This window comes from Dermacentor variabilis, chromosome 1 (assembly GCF_050947875.1).
Source record: "Dermacentor variabilis isolate Ectoservices chromosome 1, ASM5094787v1, whole genome shotgun sequence".
Taxonomy (NCBI): domain Eukaryota; kingdom Metazoa; phylum Arthropoda; class Arachnida; order Ixodida; family Ixodidae; genus Dermacentor; species Dermacentor variabilis.
This window is the reverse complement of record NC_134568.1, coordinates 33,612,861-33,628,132: the sequence shown is the minus strand read 5'-3', so window position 1 is coordinate 33,628,132 and position 15,272 is coordinate 33,612,861. Positions and strand designations below refer to the sequence as shown.

The following is a 15,272-nucleotide window of genomic DNA, read 5'->3' as shown; positions in this document are numbered from 1 at the left end:
ACATAGGGTCCACAGAAAATGCATGGAGAAGCCAACTTAGGTAGAGGTAGGCCAACTTGAAATTTGGCGGTAAGCCAACATAAATTTGAGAGTGGGCCAATTTAAATTTTGGGTGAGCCAACTTAAGATTTGAGGATGTGCCAACTTGACATTTGGAGAAATTTGGAGGTGGGCCAACTTGAAACTTGGGTGTAGGCCAATATAAATTTGGCGGTGGGACAACCTATATTTTGGGGTGGGCCAGCCTAAAATTTGGTGGTTGACCAACTTGAAATTTTTGGGGTGGGCCAACTTAAATTTGGTAGTTGGCCAAGTCGAAATTTGGGGGTGGGCCAACTTATATTTGGGGGTATGCTTATGCACGCTTTGACAACTCCAGTAGAGTTCCTGCGTACTTTTCTTTTGCAGTACGGAGCCCTGGCTGCCCACTCCCCCCCCCCCCCCCCCCCCATAGCATAAATAAACCTCATCAGATCTGTAGCGGTTTAGGACAGAAATGCACTAAAATAAAACTGCAGCTTAGGTAAATAAACATATTTATTTATTATTGAGGCTTAGTTATTTCTATAATGATGGCATTTGGCTAATTAATTCATTAACCTTAGCTAAAGTTATGGCGAAGGTGTTTATATCTGTAATTGTTAATATTACTTATTTAGGTCTAACTATTCTCAAGAAACCCTTAATTCTTGATAAGGTTCTGTTGATTTAGCCTTAGTAAATTTTTATTAGTCTAATAATTTTGCGCAAGTTGATTTTAGTTAGCCTCAATATTCCTAATTATCCTCCAATAATCGCCGTTACATTTAACTATTTATATTGTAACTAATCTTATATGTCTGTATTAACTTTACTTACACTTATACCTCTCAGTACTCACTATATATAGTCAAAATCATGTCTCATTAGTCATAGGTATTCATAAGGCATTCTCATATACACCTTCGTAGGACATCATGTATACCTATGCATGCAGTGCATCGTGTCACGCGTTACAGACAGAGAAATGCACGGACAAAGTTCCGAGGGAAGAAGCCCTAGAATGCTTACGCATTAATCTAGGTACGTCAGGAGTACCTAATAACTACCGGGCTTATGTTGCCGCTTCAACATTTCCAGTGCGCTTGCGTATCCAACGCTGTTTGCTAGCAGCACACGTTGCGCTGCAGGCCCCGCTCTTTGCGCAATAGTCATGCGAGGAGGGGGGCTCCAGCTGATTCTAGCAAGCGCTTGCCTATCGGCCATGCCTGGTTATTCTAGCCGCCAACAGATGACGCCACAAGCAGACGTGCTTCCCTTTGCGGCCTGTTGGTGGCGTTGTAAGCAGCCTCCGCAGAGCACGGGCCACGCGCTCGCGTGTTCCCTTTCATAAAGGACGACCCTGTACTTTCATCGGAGTAAATCGTGGTAGTGCAGTAGAAAGCAAACTTCGTGGCGGGCAACGCTAGTTTCTACGTGCATTACAAAAGTGTAGTGCCAAAGTGTTAAGTGCACTCGCATTTAATTCAAAACTGCAATGTAATCAGACATTTATGTGCGATTAGATATTTTTAAACGTAAACAGCCATATTTCTTTTTAGCACGACACATATTAATTTTTCAGTTAAAGCGAGAAATGGAAGCACGGAGAAATGCGCTCGAGTGCTTCACTTTTGAAAGCAGTCGTGAGATGTGCGAAATGCTTGCCTTTTGCAACAAGATCCTTTTCAAGGGCGGCTTGGCAAATTCGCTCTGAGAGCTACAAAGTGAGATTCTATGCCCTCTATTGTGGTCCGCCGACCTGCACCCATGCGGCCGCAAGGCACAACGGAGTTAGTGCAGCAGTTTTGCCCATACTTTTCCGATTCTTGTACTGCGTATTCGATAGGATATTTTGGTGCACAACTAAGAATTGTACCCCACGTAGCACAGCGAGAATGCTCCAGCATAGACACCACAGCAATGAACAATCAAATACTTATTTAATCAAAAAGATAACGCAGGTAGATAGAGAACCGCGCGAACTTGATCCGCGGGAAGTGACAGTACATTAAAATGAAAGCGACCAGAAAAAAGTACGCGTCACGGGCGCGCACACTCTGCCCTGGCGCAGTAGTCTGCGACAGCGCATCGGCGCAGCTGAGCAGCCGGTGATGACGCAGCTACCGCAGCCGAAGCCCTCGGTGATGGACGCGGCCCGTGTCACTGTGCTGCTGCCTGTGTTTCATCCGCATTGAGCAGCCACCGCAACGTCGCCGACAGAGCAGCGCGACGGCAGCTCGGGACACTGCGACAGTCAACACAAGCACAGCTTGAATTGAGCGAATGCCGAATGAAAATTTCATAAATGCATGGATACGGGTCTCGAAGTAAGCAGGCTGGTGGCAAACCCAATTATTCCCGGGGTATTGATCGATTTTTAGCAGGGAGACACTCACGGTAACGTGCCCTAAAGAAACGTTCTATATACTTCTGAATGGTTAACCAAGTCTTGCGACCCTTACTGCCATTTGTCTTCGAGCCCTCCAGAATATACAGCTCCCAAGTCGCTGTTTGACCACTCTTACGCTGCAAGCTACAGCTACGCCGCCTTGCTAGCGAATGCGGAGCAACGCGCACCATTTTCCTGCTTGCTTTGAACCCATTTGTTGAAAATAAATGCCATCCAGTACTGCTGGAACGTTCACTCACTAAACAGCGGTTTCTTAACTTTTTACCGCACGTAAGACCACGTCGACTACAGAAAGCGGAAGGCAACATGGGCGATCGACTGAAGCTACCACTGAGCGCCAATTACGCGTCATCTTGCGTAACATTTGCGCATGACGCCACGTGACTCCATGCATTGCTTCACCTAATGCGTGAAGTCGATTGAGTGTTTCCTATACACAGAGGTCGCTATGCCAGTGACTGCGGACACTATCACTTTCTGGTCGCTACAAGCAGTGGTGATCACTAACTGGTATGGGAATTGAGCTGGGGATGAGCTGGAGAGTTGACTGGCGTTCGCTATATACGGGGTGTCCCAACTATCTTGCACCAAGATTAAATATATGCAAATTCCACGTAGCGAGGCAGAACCGAGGTATATTGTTTGTCGTCGCTTGGAAACACAGATTTTTTTGCATTCTGCCTAATTAGATATTAGCCTTAATTATGCACCTTCTCAAATATTTCAATTATATTAAAAGTGCCAATGAGAAAATCATATAGCGACATGAAAAACTCCCGGTACAGCTTTCAGTTGCTCAATACGCGTTACATATGAGTGCTTTTCCGATCGTGAAAGCAGCCCCCGAATAAACACAAAGTGCCTCGAGGGGCCAGTCGCTCGGGAATAGTCGAGCGGGGCCAGGGATAGCCACTTCGCAAGGATGCCCCTTTTTAAAAATAAAATCCTTCAGTTTTGCAAAGTGCTCAAAATTTGAAGCTCAAACAGCAACGGACTGCAACCAGCGCATTTCATGGGTCGTTACATCGAACTGCAACGAGCAGTCACTCTGCAGCCCATTTCTAAGCATGAAGTAATCCCAAATGGGCGTTTGCTTATCTGTATAGGCCGCTGTTACAAATGTAGGTGAATCTGGAAACGAAACGACGCATTGGAATAGTTTAGAAATCGTTCGCGTTTCAAATTTTGGGCACTGTTGTTTGTATCAAGCTGAGTTTGCTTTTTGATTATTAAATGATATTTCGCTTTGGTGCGTCGCCTTTGAATATTGGTGAAGGGCTGCTTGTAGACTCTGCTGAATTAAAATTACTAGTGTTCTTAAGGACATTGCCATTTCCGACACTTGAGAGAATGGTTTGGTAATGCGGATTTATTGTCTCGTAGATTGTGAGAGGCAATACACGCAATGTACTTTCCTCTTAATTTAGAGACATCCATGCCTCACCATAAAGCTCCAGCAATGGTCGCCCGCCTGACGTCGAGAACTGTGCAGTGATTCGACTATTGGCTAATTAGAGCCCGTTTCCTTGCCTTTAGCACCGTTAAGAGCTTGTTATAAAATGGCACAATAAATTCAGCTCGTATATGCTGTGCCTGTTCGATCAAGCACATAAAAAGCAGTTTTGATAGTTGTTCTTCTTTTTTACATTCACACGGGGGATCTAAAAAAAATGAAAAGATAATTAATAGAAACTTGTGGTAAGTCACTACATATTTAATTGCGAATAATGTGAACCTCAGGTATTTCGAACTACAAAAAGTAAGTCATCGAGATCCAGCTGAAAATGAATTGAAGAATTACGGGTGACGCGTCGTACCATCTGTGCCTATCAAATCATTTTGACGCCAGAGCCATCGTTTTCAGTGCTGATGTTCGACGAAACTGCCTACGTACCTTCGCAGCCGTCTGTTCCGGAGCCCGGAGAATGATGTGGCCTTGAAGATGCCAGGACGAAGGATCAACGAAAGGCTCGCATCGCTCCTGCCTCCGGTAAGGCGTAGCGGAATGCGAGGCGCTGACGCTGCTGCTGATCCGAAAAAGGCCGCCTGAGATGACGTCATGCGGAAACTTGCGGTGGAAGACGTGGCGAGACCTGCTGCAGCCCTCGTGAGGTCGAGACGGGGGTGAAAGCTGTTTGTCAGACGGCGGGTCCCTGGCGCTGTCAGCTCCAAAAAGGACGGGAAGAGGTTCAGGACGCTGGACGAAGTCCAGTCGCCGATGACGCCTTCGGCGACGCTGCCTGTACTCATTCCGGAAGGCTCGAAGGAAGTCAGTGGGGTTGGACGAGACATAATCTGATATGTGCGCTGGCGTCTCGTGCGGGATCGAACAGGGTGCCGCGCTTCTTCTTTACCTTTTACTCGCACGTAATCCTCTCGCGCCCACGAGCGGCATCTTGCTTGCTCCTCATTTCGTGGAGCTTACCCACTACGGGGGATTGATTGGCCAAGCCGGCGGTTATAGGCAAGAGAGAGAGAGAGAGTGAAAACTTAAAATAGAAGTTAAGTCAGGGTAAGGTAGAAATCTTTAATAATTAGGAAACAAACTTACTTAGCAATAACTGAATTAAAGATGATTATAACTATATGTAGAGAGCAGATTTGGTAGTATTAGAATGATTTCGAATACTCAATCAGCGATTTGATGAAATATTCCATTAGTGATTGAGCAGAATTGATAACGTATCATCCTTGCGTCACAGAGATAATACAAATTGCCATGCAGATAATCTATCATGATTTCATGTATAATTTTTTTAAACCCGCCTCGTGCCAGCGACGAGAAAGTTGCATTGGTCATTATATTCTCGTAATATTATCTTCGCAAATTGTTCACCATAAGACGGTTGTTAAATATGTCGACACCAGTTGGCCGCCTTCTGGCGCATAATACAATAGTTCGTCCTACTTCACAATATGCAAAAATCATTTCGGAGGCCTACAGAAAAACAAATATTGAAAAATTAGAAAGAACTCAAAAGAAGGCTGTCCGCTATGTCTACAATTCTTACGGTCGAGCTTCTATAACAGATCTCCGTAGATGTAGTGGCTTCTCTTGGATTACAGAACAAAATAGTGTTTCCCAATAGAAATTCTTTTTCCAGCTTGTGAATGGCCACTACCATATTGATAGCTCGCACATCTTAACACCTTGAACTGGTTATGCTACTCGTCCTAAAAACTGCCTAGCAGTAACCGCATTAACACCGCATAACAACTGCTTCAAATGCTTTTATTTTACAATAACAATAGTTAACTGGAATAAACTTCCGGGTGAAGTCGTTACACTAAATTCTCTATACCGTTTTCAGGCGCCCCTGCATTTTTTACTCTATCACACATTATTTGTTCCTTTTTGCTTGTAGTCTGTCCGTTTTGCCATCTTGGATACAAGCGTCGACAAGATTGTTTATAATGTATGTTTGCATGAGTGTTCTTCTATGTTCCCACCCTGCTAAGATCTTGTAAAATATCGCAGCATCTGAAAATAAATAAATAAACAAACAAACAAATAAATAAATATCACGCAGCGTCATGACCTGCGAGGAAAGAATATTGGTGCAGGGTTTGAGGTCTAGTGCAGGGTCATCGTTGCTCAAATCTTACGAGAGCAGACAGAGTCTCTTGCGCCTATTCGGTGAAGTGCGCGGCCTGCTGCGTCCCGCTCAACTGTAGGCATGGTCGCCTCAGCTTCACACTGTGCGCATACATATATGCCCAGAAGTTTTGGTCATTTCTCCTTCCGGAATTTGTTGAGCTTCACCGTGATACACCAACTTAACTCTATGGACAGTATATTCAAGAATTATATTTCGAGGGAATCGTCCAGTTTCAACACGTTTTCATTAACAACGTCGAGTGGGTACTTCCCTCTAATAAGATGCGCATTTACGGCGCATATTGGGCATTTGGTATTGCGTTATAACAGTGTTTTCTTCCTGACCAAAACACTGTTCTGACGCAGCACCAATTGGCCACTAAGTGCGTGAATTCGTATCGTATTAAATAGAAGTACTCTCTCGGCGTTACAATTTGAAATTTGTTGAAACTCCCCTAATGTTCTCAAACATAGTTTTTTTTTGTTGAAAATTCTACCCATTGAGTTACGCTGGTGTATTGTGGTGAAGTACAACAGATTGCCAACCCTGTACAAAATTCCTGGACATGGTCTGCGCGGGCTGTTCTAGACAGTGTCACCGGTGCAGCGTCATTGTGGATGATACGGCTTCTGGCTCAAGGTATTTATTGTGTTCCACAGTAGTAGTGCCCTGGTTGCGCTGTCCTATAAGTGTGTTGCAGTTTGTACCATGTCATCGGTAAATGCTGCTGCTTTTGCAGCGCTATTAATCCGACGTTGTAACGTCATGGAGATTCTCCACTTAAAAGAGCAGACGACGACTACTCGAATAAAAAGTGAAAATGTAGTTACTTTGTTTCGCGGTGTTCGGCTACTAGTAAGCGGATCGCGAATTTATGTAATTGTAAGCTCCCTGTAGAACTTTTAGGCAGCATTACTATCTGTGAGGCAGCTTACGCGAGTGCTATGGAGAGAGCCAGGACGGAACCTGTATCGTGATGGAACGACAAAAAAATGGGCTTGTGCGAATATTGAAAATTTCGAATACGAGTCAAGCAGGTCCTTGCTATTCGACCCGTATTCAATTCGAAAATTCACCATTCTATTATTGCGAATATTCACTTCTATTGGAGCGGCGGATAACAACAATTATTGGAGTCTTGACGGAGAGAAACCGACTAAAAGATAGTACTGTTCCGAATTGTTCTGCCGCAGAATGACTGGTGCAGGGCCCGTATTCACAAGAAACCTCTTGCGCTGGAATGGTTCCCGAAAGCAAATTTGAACCAATCTTGAGGGTTGGCATGTAATAACCCGTCCACCCTCGAATCCGCACGGCCGACGTGCAAAGGGCGCTTATGTAACGAAAAGCTTCGTGAATTCAGCCCCAGTTTTTGAGAGAACGCATGAAGCAGATAATTTCTGCTCAATAATTTGCAGTGATTCAGTAATAATGTATCATTGTTAAGCAGCCTGAATGATTATTTATTGTCTCGAAGTTAGGAAAACCTATCCCTGTCAGAGACCCTATCATAGACCCCGCATCAGTGATGTACCACTTGACAGCCGATCTCCAATTTGCGTGACATCGTGGGGAGCCTTTGCGAACAAATCCTGCGGCAACAAATAGCGCTTTATTTGGCGCGCATTTTGAACCCCTCAGATGAAACATAATTCAGGAGTAAATACACCATCGAGGAAGTCAGATATCATATTGTGATCAAGGGGCCGGCAGCTATCTAACCAAACCAAGAAGAAAAAAAAACACGCGACAAGTTCTTGTCAGTGCTCTTTTCGAAATTCGTTAAATGAGAAAACTTGGGCGAGGAAGTGGGTAGCGTATTGGAAACTCTCACAGGGTGCCGCTAAGTCTCCAGATTGCGCAAATTGCGACATGCATATGAACGACAGTGCATAGCGCCTCATGTTTCTGATTTGTTTCGAGTTAATGCTTTTGCAAAGGAAAATACTTCACAGAAGTTCTAGAATATACACATGCCAATTTTGATATTTGTTCAAGTGCGCTGCGCATTTTCCCGAAAGCTGGAGGCACGCGAATTCTTTTTTTCTTTTTCCTCGAACCCGTTTGAGCCCGCATTTGATCTCCTAACCGGTTCTAACCGTAATAATTTTCGCTCCGGAGCGCCCGAACCGAACCTGAGAAAAGTTTGGATCGGCACCCCTGGACCGAACCCACATCTTCCGCTTTATGCTTGCGGTGCTCTACCAACTGTGCTGCCGTATATAGCGCGATCCTTCCACCCAATTCGGTGAGTGTTAGTGTTAAGTGTATACAAGCCATGTGCGTGTTAGCCGGCGCCGCTAACGGCCAAGGCGCGGACGTGGTGCACCATTTTAAAAGCTAGCGTCACGTGGTGCGTGAGCTTTGGAGCAGACGTACAACTCCCGGCGCTTGAAATAGTCTTTTCGCTCGACAGTGTTATACTGCCACCCAAATATTTTAATTAAACGCTGAGAAATCTATTCTCGCTGGCAGCTGCAAGTCGCCAGTGGAACGATCGGTGGCCCGCCATCTTTTATTCATTTCCTAGCGGGACAGACGCCGGTCATTATTAATGCACCTTTGGTGCGTACACGTCACTTTGACGATTGGATTTTTCGCTGGATATGTGACGACACGTGGCAGACAAGTGCTATAAGTTGCTGTAGCCCGGAAAATTTTGACCACTAGCGTAGGTTTCATGGCGAAAGAGGCGTGCAGAACCATAAAGTATTTTTGTTTTGTTCGACCTAATCATGGGCATATTCAGTGGGCACACGTCATACCCGACGGGGAGTTTTGACCATTTTTCGTGACATCGTGTGGCAGACAGGCGAAGTGGGCGCGTACCCCAGAAAATTTCCCTTGTGGAGGGCTAATGGCATAAATGGAATTGAACCAGATTTGAATAGCTTTGCGTTATAGAGCCCCATGCCGAGTCGAAAAAAAAGAAAAGAAAAATAACTTTATTTTTTTCTTGAAGCCGAACTGAACCGGAACTTAACTATTTATTTTTTCACTCCGTAACGAAACGGAAAACATAAGGGTTTCGGCTCAGGTTGTCCATCTTCCCTCGGACTTTTCGTCCATGTTTTGCCTGCACTTGTGGCTAAACCATGCCACCTAGTTTGTATAGATGCACGCAAGCTTGCTGTCATTTTAGAAGAGGCAGCACCGATAATGCGCTTATTCAAGTGGCCCCGTCCGGAGGCGACTATGTTAGTAATTCGCTCGTGGGCGTTTGTAATTGGTGACCGTCTAATGAATATCTGGTGGTGAGAGACCTATACATAATCACTGAATTGAAGAAGCGCTTTCTAGATAGGCAGTTGCTATTCATCGCATTGATATGCAAACTAAATTATGTACGTTAGAAAAGATGTTACCTTTTTTGTCGCTATTTTATAGCTATTTTTATAGGAAGTTGAACTCGAAATCTCTTCTCTAAAACATAACGTAAAAAGTTAGACACTTCTATTTCCGCTCAACCCTTCAAGTGTTGTCAGAAACAACGCGTTAAACGCCTCTGAGACGTGTGAAGGGATTGTCGATGACTGAGAAGACATTGACAATCTGTTCACATGTGTTGAAGACATTTAACACGTTGGCATTGACGGCAAGAGACTGGACAACCAGGAGGTGCAGGATTTTAGCCAAATCTTCTCCGGAGACGACTTCATGTCTTGCCAGTTTATCTTGAAACATGCCGATCATTTGGCTGATGTCAGATAGAAGATGACGGCTTCGTATCGAGGCAGGAGCCGCTAAAGAATGTGCTTCGTTTTACAGTGATGGGACTTCGCGCTTGAGGACGTCGTTCATTCGGTTACCCTCTTTGGTGATAAATATTCTCACAAGACTATCGTTTTACTACATAACGTTACTGATATGCGAAGCGACTTTGAGCCGGTTTTCATCAAGTGTTGCCTGGACCTGAATCTAACACGCCGCATTCGTGTGTTTCATAGCCGCTGCTACGGGCCCGGCAAATATCATGAACAGGGCACTGCCGTCGTCACTGTCGGCACCCAGAACGACTCAGACGCTCTTGGGATGATTCGAACGTCATGTATAAAGGGACAGTCCAATCTACATTGATCCGCCTCTATCAAAGTTGAGTCACTACTTCAACGGTTCAAGCATGGTCTGCAAAGAGCCATTTGCTTGTGACAACTTCGGGCTTCATTCAGCTGTGAGCAGAAGGTGCCAAATTATCAGCCAGGCGTAAGTCACAGTTCCAAGATGGCATTCAACCGGGTTCGTGGTAGTTTGCTGTGACCCGGCACGACAGTATGACGCCACGACAGGTTAACCAGGCTCAAATTAAAAAAAAAAACATTAAAGATTACCTAGACCACAAGCTGACGCGAGACCTTTCCCTCACTGAGGTTTTTAGCGCACGAAAAGGGACGAAAGACAGTGGCGAAACGAGGACACAGCGCTAACTTCCAACAATGGTTTTATTCCACAAAGCGGTAGACACATATAAATAATACCCACAATCGTACGCATGCGCATATGTACTGATTTTTGTGTCTGCCGCTTTGTGGAATAAAACCATCGTTGGAAGTTAGCGCTGTGTCCTCGTTTCGCCACTGTCTTTCGTCCCTTTTCGTGCGCTAAAAACCTCAGTTATGGAATACCAACACGCCCTAACCTACGCTCTTTCAAGTTACCTTTCCCTCGCTAGGCTCCCTGCATCGGAGCATATGTAGGTTCCGGTCGCAGCCGAGCACCGATCGACGTCTTAGCTTTCCGATAAATGCGCTTTCGCTCACCATTTTCGGTTAAAACCGAATCCTTAAAAATAAATGCATAGTTCACTTTTCGCTTTCAACAGAAAACTCTGCATTCTGAATATATATTATGAATTAAACTACTTGATGTTTTAATGGCCTGCACGTATGTCATCTTCAGGGGTGCTATAACGTAAAACTATTCCAAACCTTTCTATTCCAATTTTGCTAGCAGCCCTCCGCGATTGGTCGAAAACTTTTTTGGACCACCTCCACTTCACATGTCTGTCACGCGACGTCACGAAAACCGCGATACCTCCCCATCTGGTACGATGTGTCCACCCTGATTATGCATAATTTGACCGAACAAAACAAAAACACGTATTTCTGATTCCACGCCTTTTCGCCGTTAGACCTCGGCTATTGGTCAAAAGTTTTAGGGCTGCACCCACTTCACCTGCCTTTCACGCGACATCACAAAACCGCGAAAACTCACCGCGTCAAAGTGACGTGTACGCGTTAAAGATGCATTAATATGCCGAACAAAACTGAATTTTCTTCTGAATAGCCGCAGGTTGCCCCGTTCCGAAAGGAATAAAATATGGCTGCCGTCGATCTCTCAGGCGCTGGCTACTCGCACCTGCCGGAGAGCATGGGTTTATTTGCGTATAATAAAACTTCTTGCGTGGCCGTGTAACGTTTTCGAGCACTTTCGGAACTTTTACCACATCGCTCTGCCAACTCTTCTTTGCTGAGGATACGTTTTGGCGTCATTCATAAGGTTCCGTTGTATGCCGCCGCGATTTTCCACCATCCATCGCAGGTTAAGTAAGGGAAAGCGGACCAATCGCCGACGCCGGTACCACCCTCTTCATCCGGTTATCGATTTTCAGTGCACTGGCTCTGCCCCATCGAATCCATCTCCACTTGAGCGTTCTCCTCGCCTCTGGTCAGCCAATTAGATACGACAAGCCGGTCAGTGTAGGCAATGTTATTCGTTTTTCAAGCAAACAAAAATGACCTCCTATGAACGAGGAGAGCGTTTGATTGGTCTGTTTAGATAAGCCTGCGGTTGACGGACCGGTACTTACGTCCGTGGTTACGCAAATGTGACGTCAGGAGATTGGAATAAAAACATATTGGAATAGTTTTACGTTATAGGGCCCCAGCTTTTCATTGCGTTAGTTCTGAATCATAGTAAACAGTATTAGTATTCTGTCATTTTTTAACTACAAAGCACGCGCGAATTCCTGCATTCACTTTTTCTTCTTTTTTTTTAATAGGAAAACCCATCCTTGCAATTGAGATAGTTGCGACAAGTATGCACAAGCATGCCAGGCACGCGTCCTAGAACGACTATTTTTGTATCTTCAAGCCGGGCTCACGACAGTTACACTGCAATAATGGCAACACGATAATAGAGCTATGTGCACCGACAAGGAACACAGGGCAGGCATTGGGCAGCGACTGTTTTCGTGTTGACATCTACGCCCGTCCTGTCTAAGCTAATGTTTCTTCCAATTGATTTCGCGCCGACTAATATTTTCCGCTATTTCAGTAACATAACTCATCCCACTTTTCTGAACTGTCATACTTTCCGTTCCAACGAGTACAGTCGCCCAAATCTTTAACTGGTGTGCGGGAGCGGCGACTTTTCCGGGCGTTTTCCGGGCGTCAGCGCCGTATGACGCGGCGAGGCTGGAAACAGCCTAGTAGACGATGGGCCCAGCTGAGCGCGCTTTGTCCGCATGCGCTTAGCCTCAGACTGTTTCCAGCCTCGCCCCGTCAAACGGCGCTGACGCACGGAAAAGTCGCCGCTCCCGCACACCAGTTAAAGATTTGGGCGACTGTACAAGTTGCCCTATTGTAATGCCCAGGCCAGCGACAGTCAAGACCTGGCGTCAAAGCCTCTAGGCGACTGTCCTCTTCAACCTCTGGGACACTTAGCAATGCGATAGCGGCACTGCGTAACAAACGTGTAAGCATGACGAAGTGAGAAATGCTCCTTTTATAAGGAAGATGGCCTTGCCAGTTAAGCTCGTCGACTGCTTTGCTTAAACCACTCTGACGTGCAACGATTGCCAACGTCTTCCGAAGCTGAGAAAACCGCATATATGGTCTTCGCATTACCATTTCATATGCATCGAAAGAAGTGCTATTCCCGCATTTGCGGGCGCCTATAGGAAAACAAATTTTTGTTGGCGTAGGCTTATTGACTCGCGGCCGCTTCGTGCAAAGGCAGCAAAAGAAATGTGAGACATTTTGCAAGACTTTCTTTCCTGTTTGAGCTCATTATTATTTACAAAAAAAAAAAAAGAGCAAGCAGGTCAACCTGACTTGTCCGACGAGCGACGTCATTTGTTGGCTCCGCATTTGTGTGTTCGCGGGTATTTTTGTAGATGTCCAGCACCTCGCAACAATGAAGAATCGCCCACCCGAAGAGCCGTACAGCTTTATTGGTATATGTGAAACGACGTTAATTCACTTTCCTGCGATCACGCTAAACCTCTTTCAGCTCCTTGGTCAGCGCTCGCTCGGCTATTTTTTTTTTTCTTGTAAAGCATAGTGGCGTGCGCCGATGCTGAAGACTACCCGTTGCTGGTAAGCACACCAGGTTTATATAAAAGCTAAATGCAGGTGCGTGGGCCTTTCTCATGTCAGTGCCTGTTTGAACCGAAAAGCTACAGCTGAAAGAACAAGAACGTACCCCCCCCTCCCCCCTTCCCGAAGATCTCGGCACAGACTATCTGATGATGACTGTCTATAGATATTGTTGTGATAGTTCAGGCACTGTTGCGACGCATTGTACCGCAGAAGACACCTTTATTTAGGACATGTAGTGCTCATTCTGAAATTTATATTCCCTCGGCTATATGCGACACACAGTGCCTGGGGGATCAGTCGACGATGCTGTGACGCTCGCTGGCCAGGGTCGGCCATGACCACGACGCCATCACGACGACTGTATGACGTCGACGCAGTGTTGGCGATAGAATGGCGGAGAAGGAATAGCGAAGAAGAAATGACGTTCATGGAACGACATGGCCGTTATGACGGCTATATGGCAAGATGATAACGAGAAGACGATGATGGCGTGGCGTTGACAGCTTGAGGCCGATGGGACGATTACTAGTGTATGAAGACGATGGCGTGATGAAGACTGTATGATGACGATGTCGTGACGAGGACGAAATGTCGGCGACGGTATCACGAGAATCGGATGAGGAACATGGAACGTCATCACGACGACAGTATGACAATGAATGCATGACGACGACTGTATGACAGTGATGCAATGATAACGATGTCATAACAACGCCGGCACAATCATGATGGAATCATGAATGATTCCGACGGCTTGACGAATACAGAACGACGTCGCCAGCTCGACGAATGTGTTAGGCGACGACGGCAAGACGACAGTGGGGTGAGGACGACTGTTTTACGACGATGGCATGACGAACACGGTGCGACGAGAGTCGGACCACGAAGCTGCAATGACGATGATGGAGCGACCACGACGGCATCGCCACCACGAGCACATACTTGTGACCAAAGCTGGTGGAAAATTTGGGTCGTTGGGTCGGCGTGTGAGGCTAGGTAAATAGATTCGAATTGCCCGAAGTGAGTAAAGAATGCCATTCCCTATAAACTTTCCAGTGTCACTGAATGCCGGCACGTTCTCTACTCTCTCGAGACGGATGTTCGCAGTAACACAAAGTTGACGAGATACGAGGTAGTTACGCCCATCTCTTGTATATATCAAGAAGCATATTTTCTCATCCCTCTGGCTTGGCTCTGTCTGGGTTTTTGTCAACGCGCGGCGGAACGCGCCTCTTCGTGGCCGTGATTGCAAGGCGAAAAGCGCGCATTCACCGACCGATTGTAGGCGTGACTCCCGGACTTCGTGCGCCGCTACCGTGGCGATTCCGTAACACTCTTAATAGGCTCTATTGTAAAATATTCAAATGTGTTAGGAACCCACGTGCTTTACAGCATGCTACTAGAACTTCACCACAATGTCCCAGCGGGCCTCTGGTATGTATAACCGCGAGTCGTTTTCGATAACTAAGGACACTACAACGTAAAACTATTCCAATATATTTTTATTCCATTCTCCTGACGTCAAATTTGCGTGACCGCCGACGCAAGCACCGGGTGGTCACCTGCAGGGTTGTCTGAACAAGCCAATCAAACGTTCTCCTCGTTCATAGGAGGTCACATTTGTTTGCTTGAAAAACGAATAACATTGCCTACATTGAGCGTTTTTTTATCTAATTGGCTCACAAGAGACTAAGAGCACGCTCAAGTAGAGAGGGATTCAATGGGGCCGAGCCACTGCACTAGAGATCGATAACCGGATAAAAGAGGTGGTGCCGGCGTGTGCGATTGGTCCGCTTTCCCTTACTTAGCTTGTGGTGGTTGGTCGAAAATCCTGGCGGCATGAAACGGAAGCTTACGAATAACGCTAAAACCGATCCTCAGTAAACAAGAGCTCGCAGGACGAGGTTGTAAACGTGCCGAAAG

General features: G+C 45.9%; 1 protein-coding gene across 1 annotated transcript; it reads right to left on the bottom strand.

Annotated features, from left to right (window-relative positions):
- Nucleotides 1-1,942: 1,942 nt before the first annotated feature.
- Nucleotides 1,943-4,786, bottom strand: LOC142570773 (uncharacterized). Its single transcript, XM_075679111.1, has 2 exons — nt 4,326-4,786; nt 1,943-2,266 (listed from the first exon to the last, which is right to left on the bottom strand). The coding sequence occupies exons 1-2, from the start codon at nt 4,721-4,723 to the stop codon at nt 2,182-2,184; spliced, it is 483 nt and encodes a 160-aa protein (XP_075535226.1). The 5' UTR covers nt 4,724-4,786; the 3' UTR covers nt 1,943-2,181.
- Nucleotides 4,787-15,272: the final 10,486 nt, after the last annotated feature.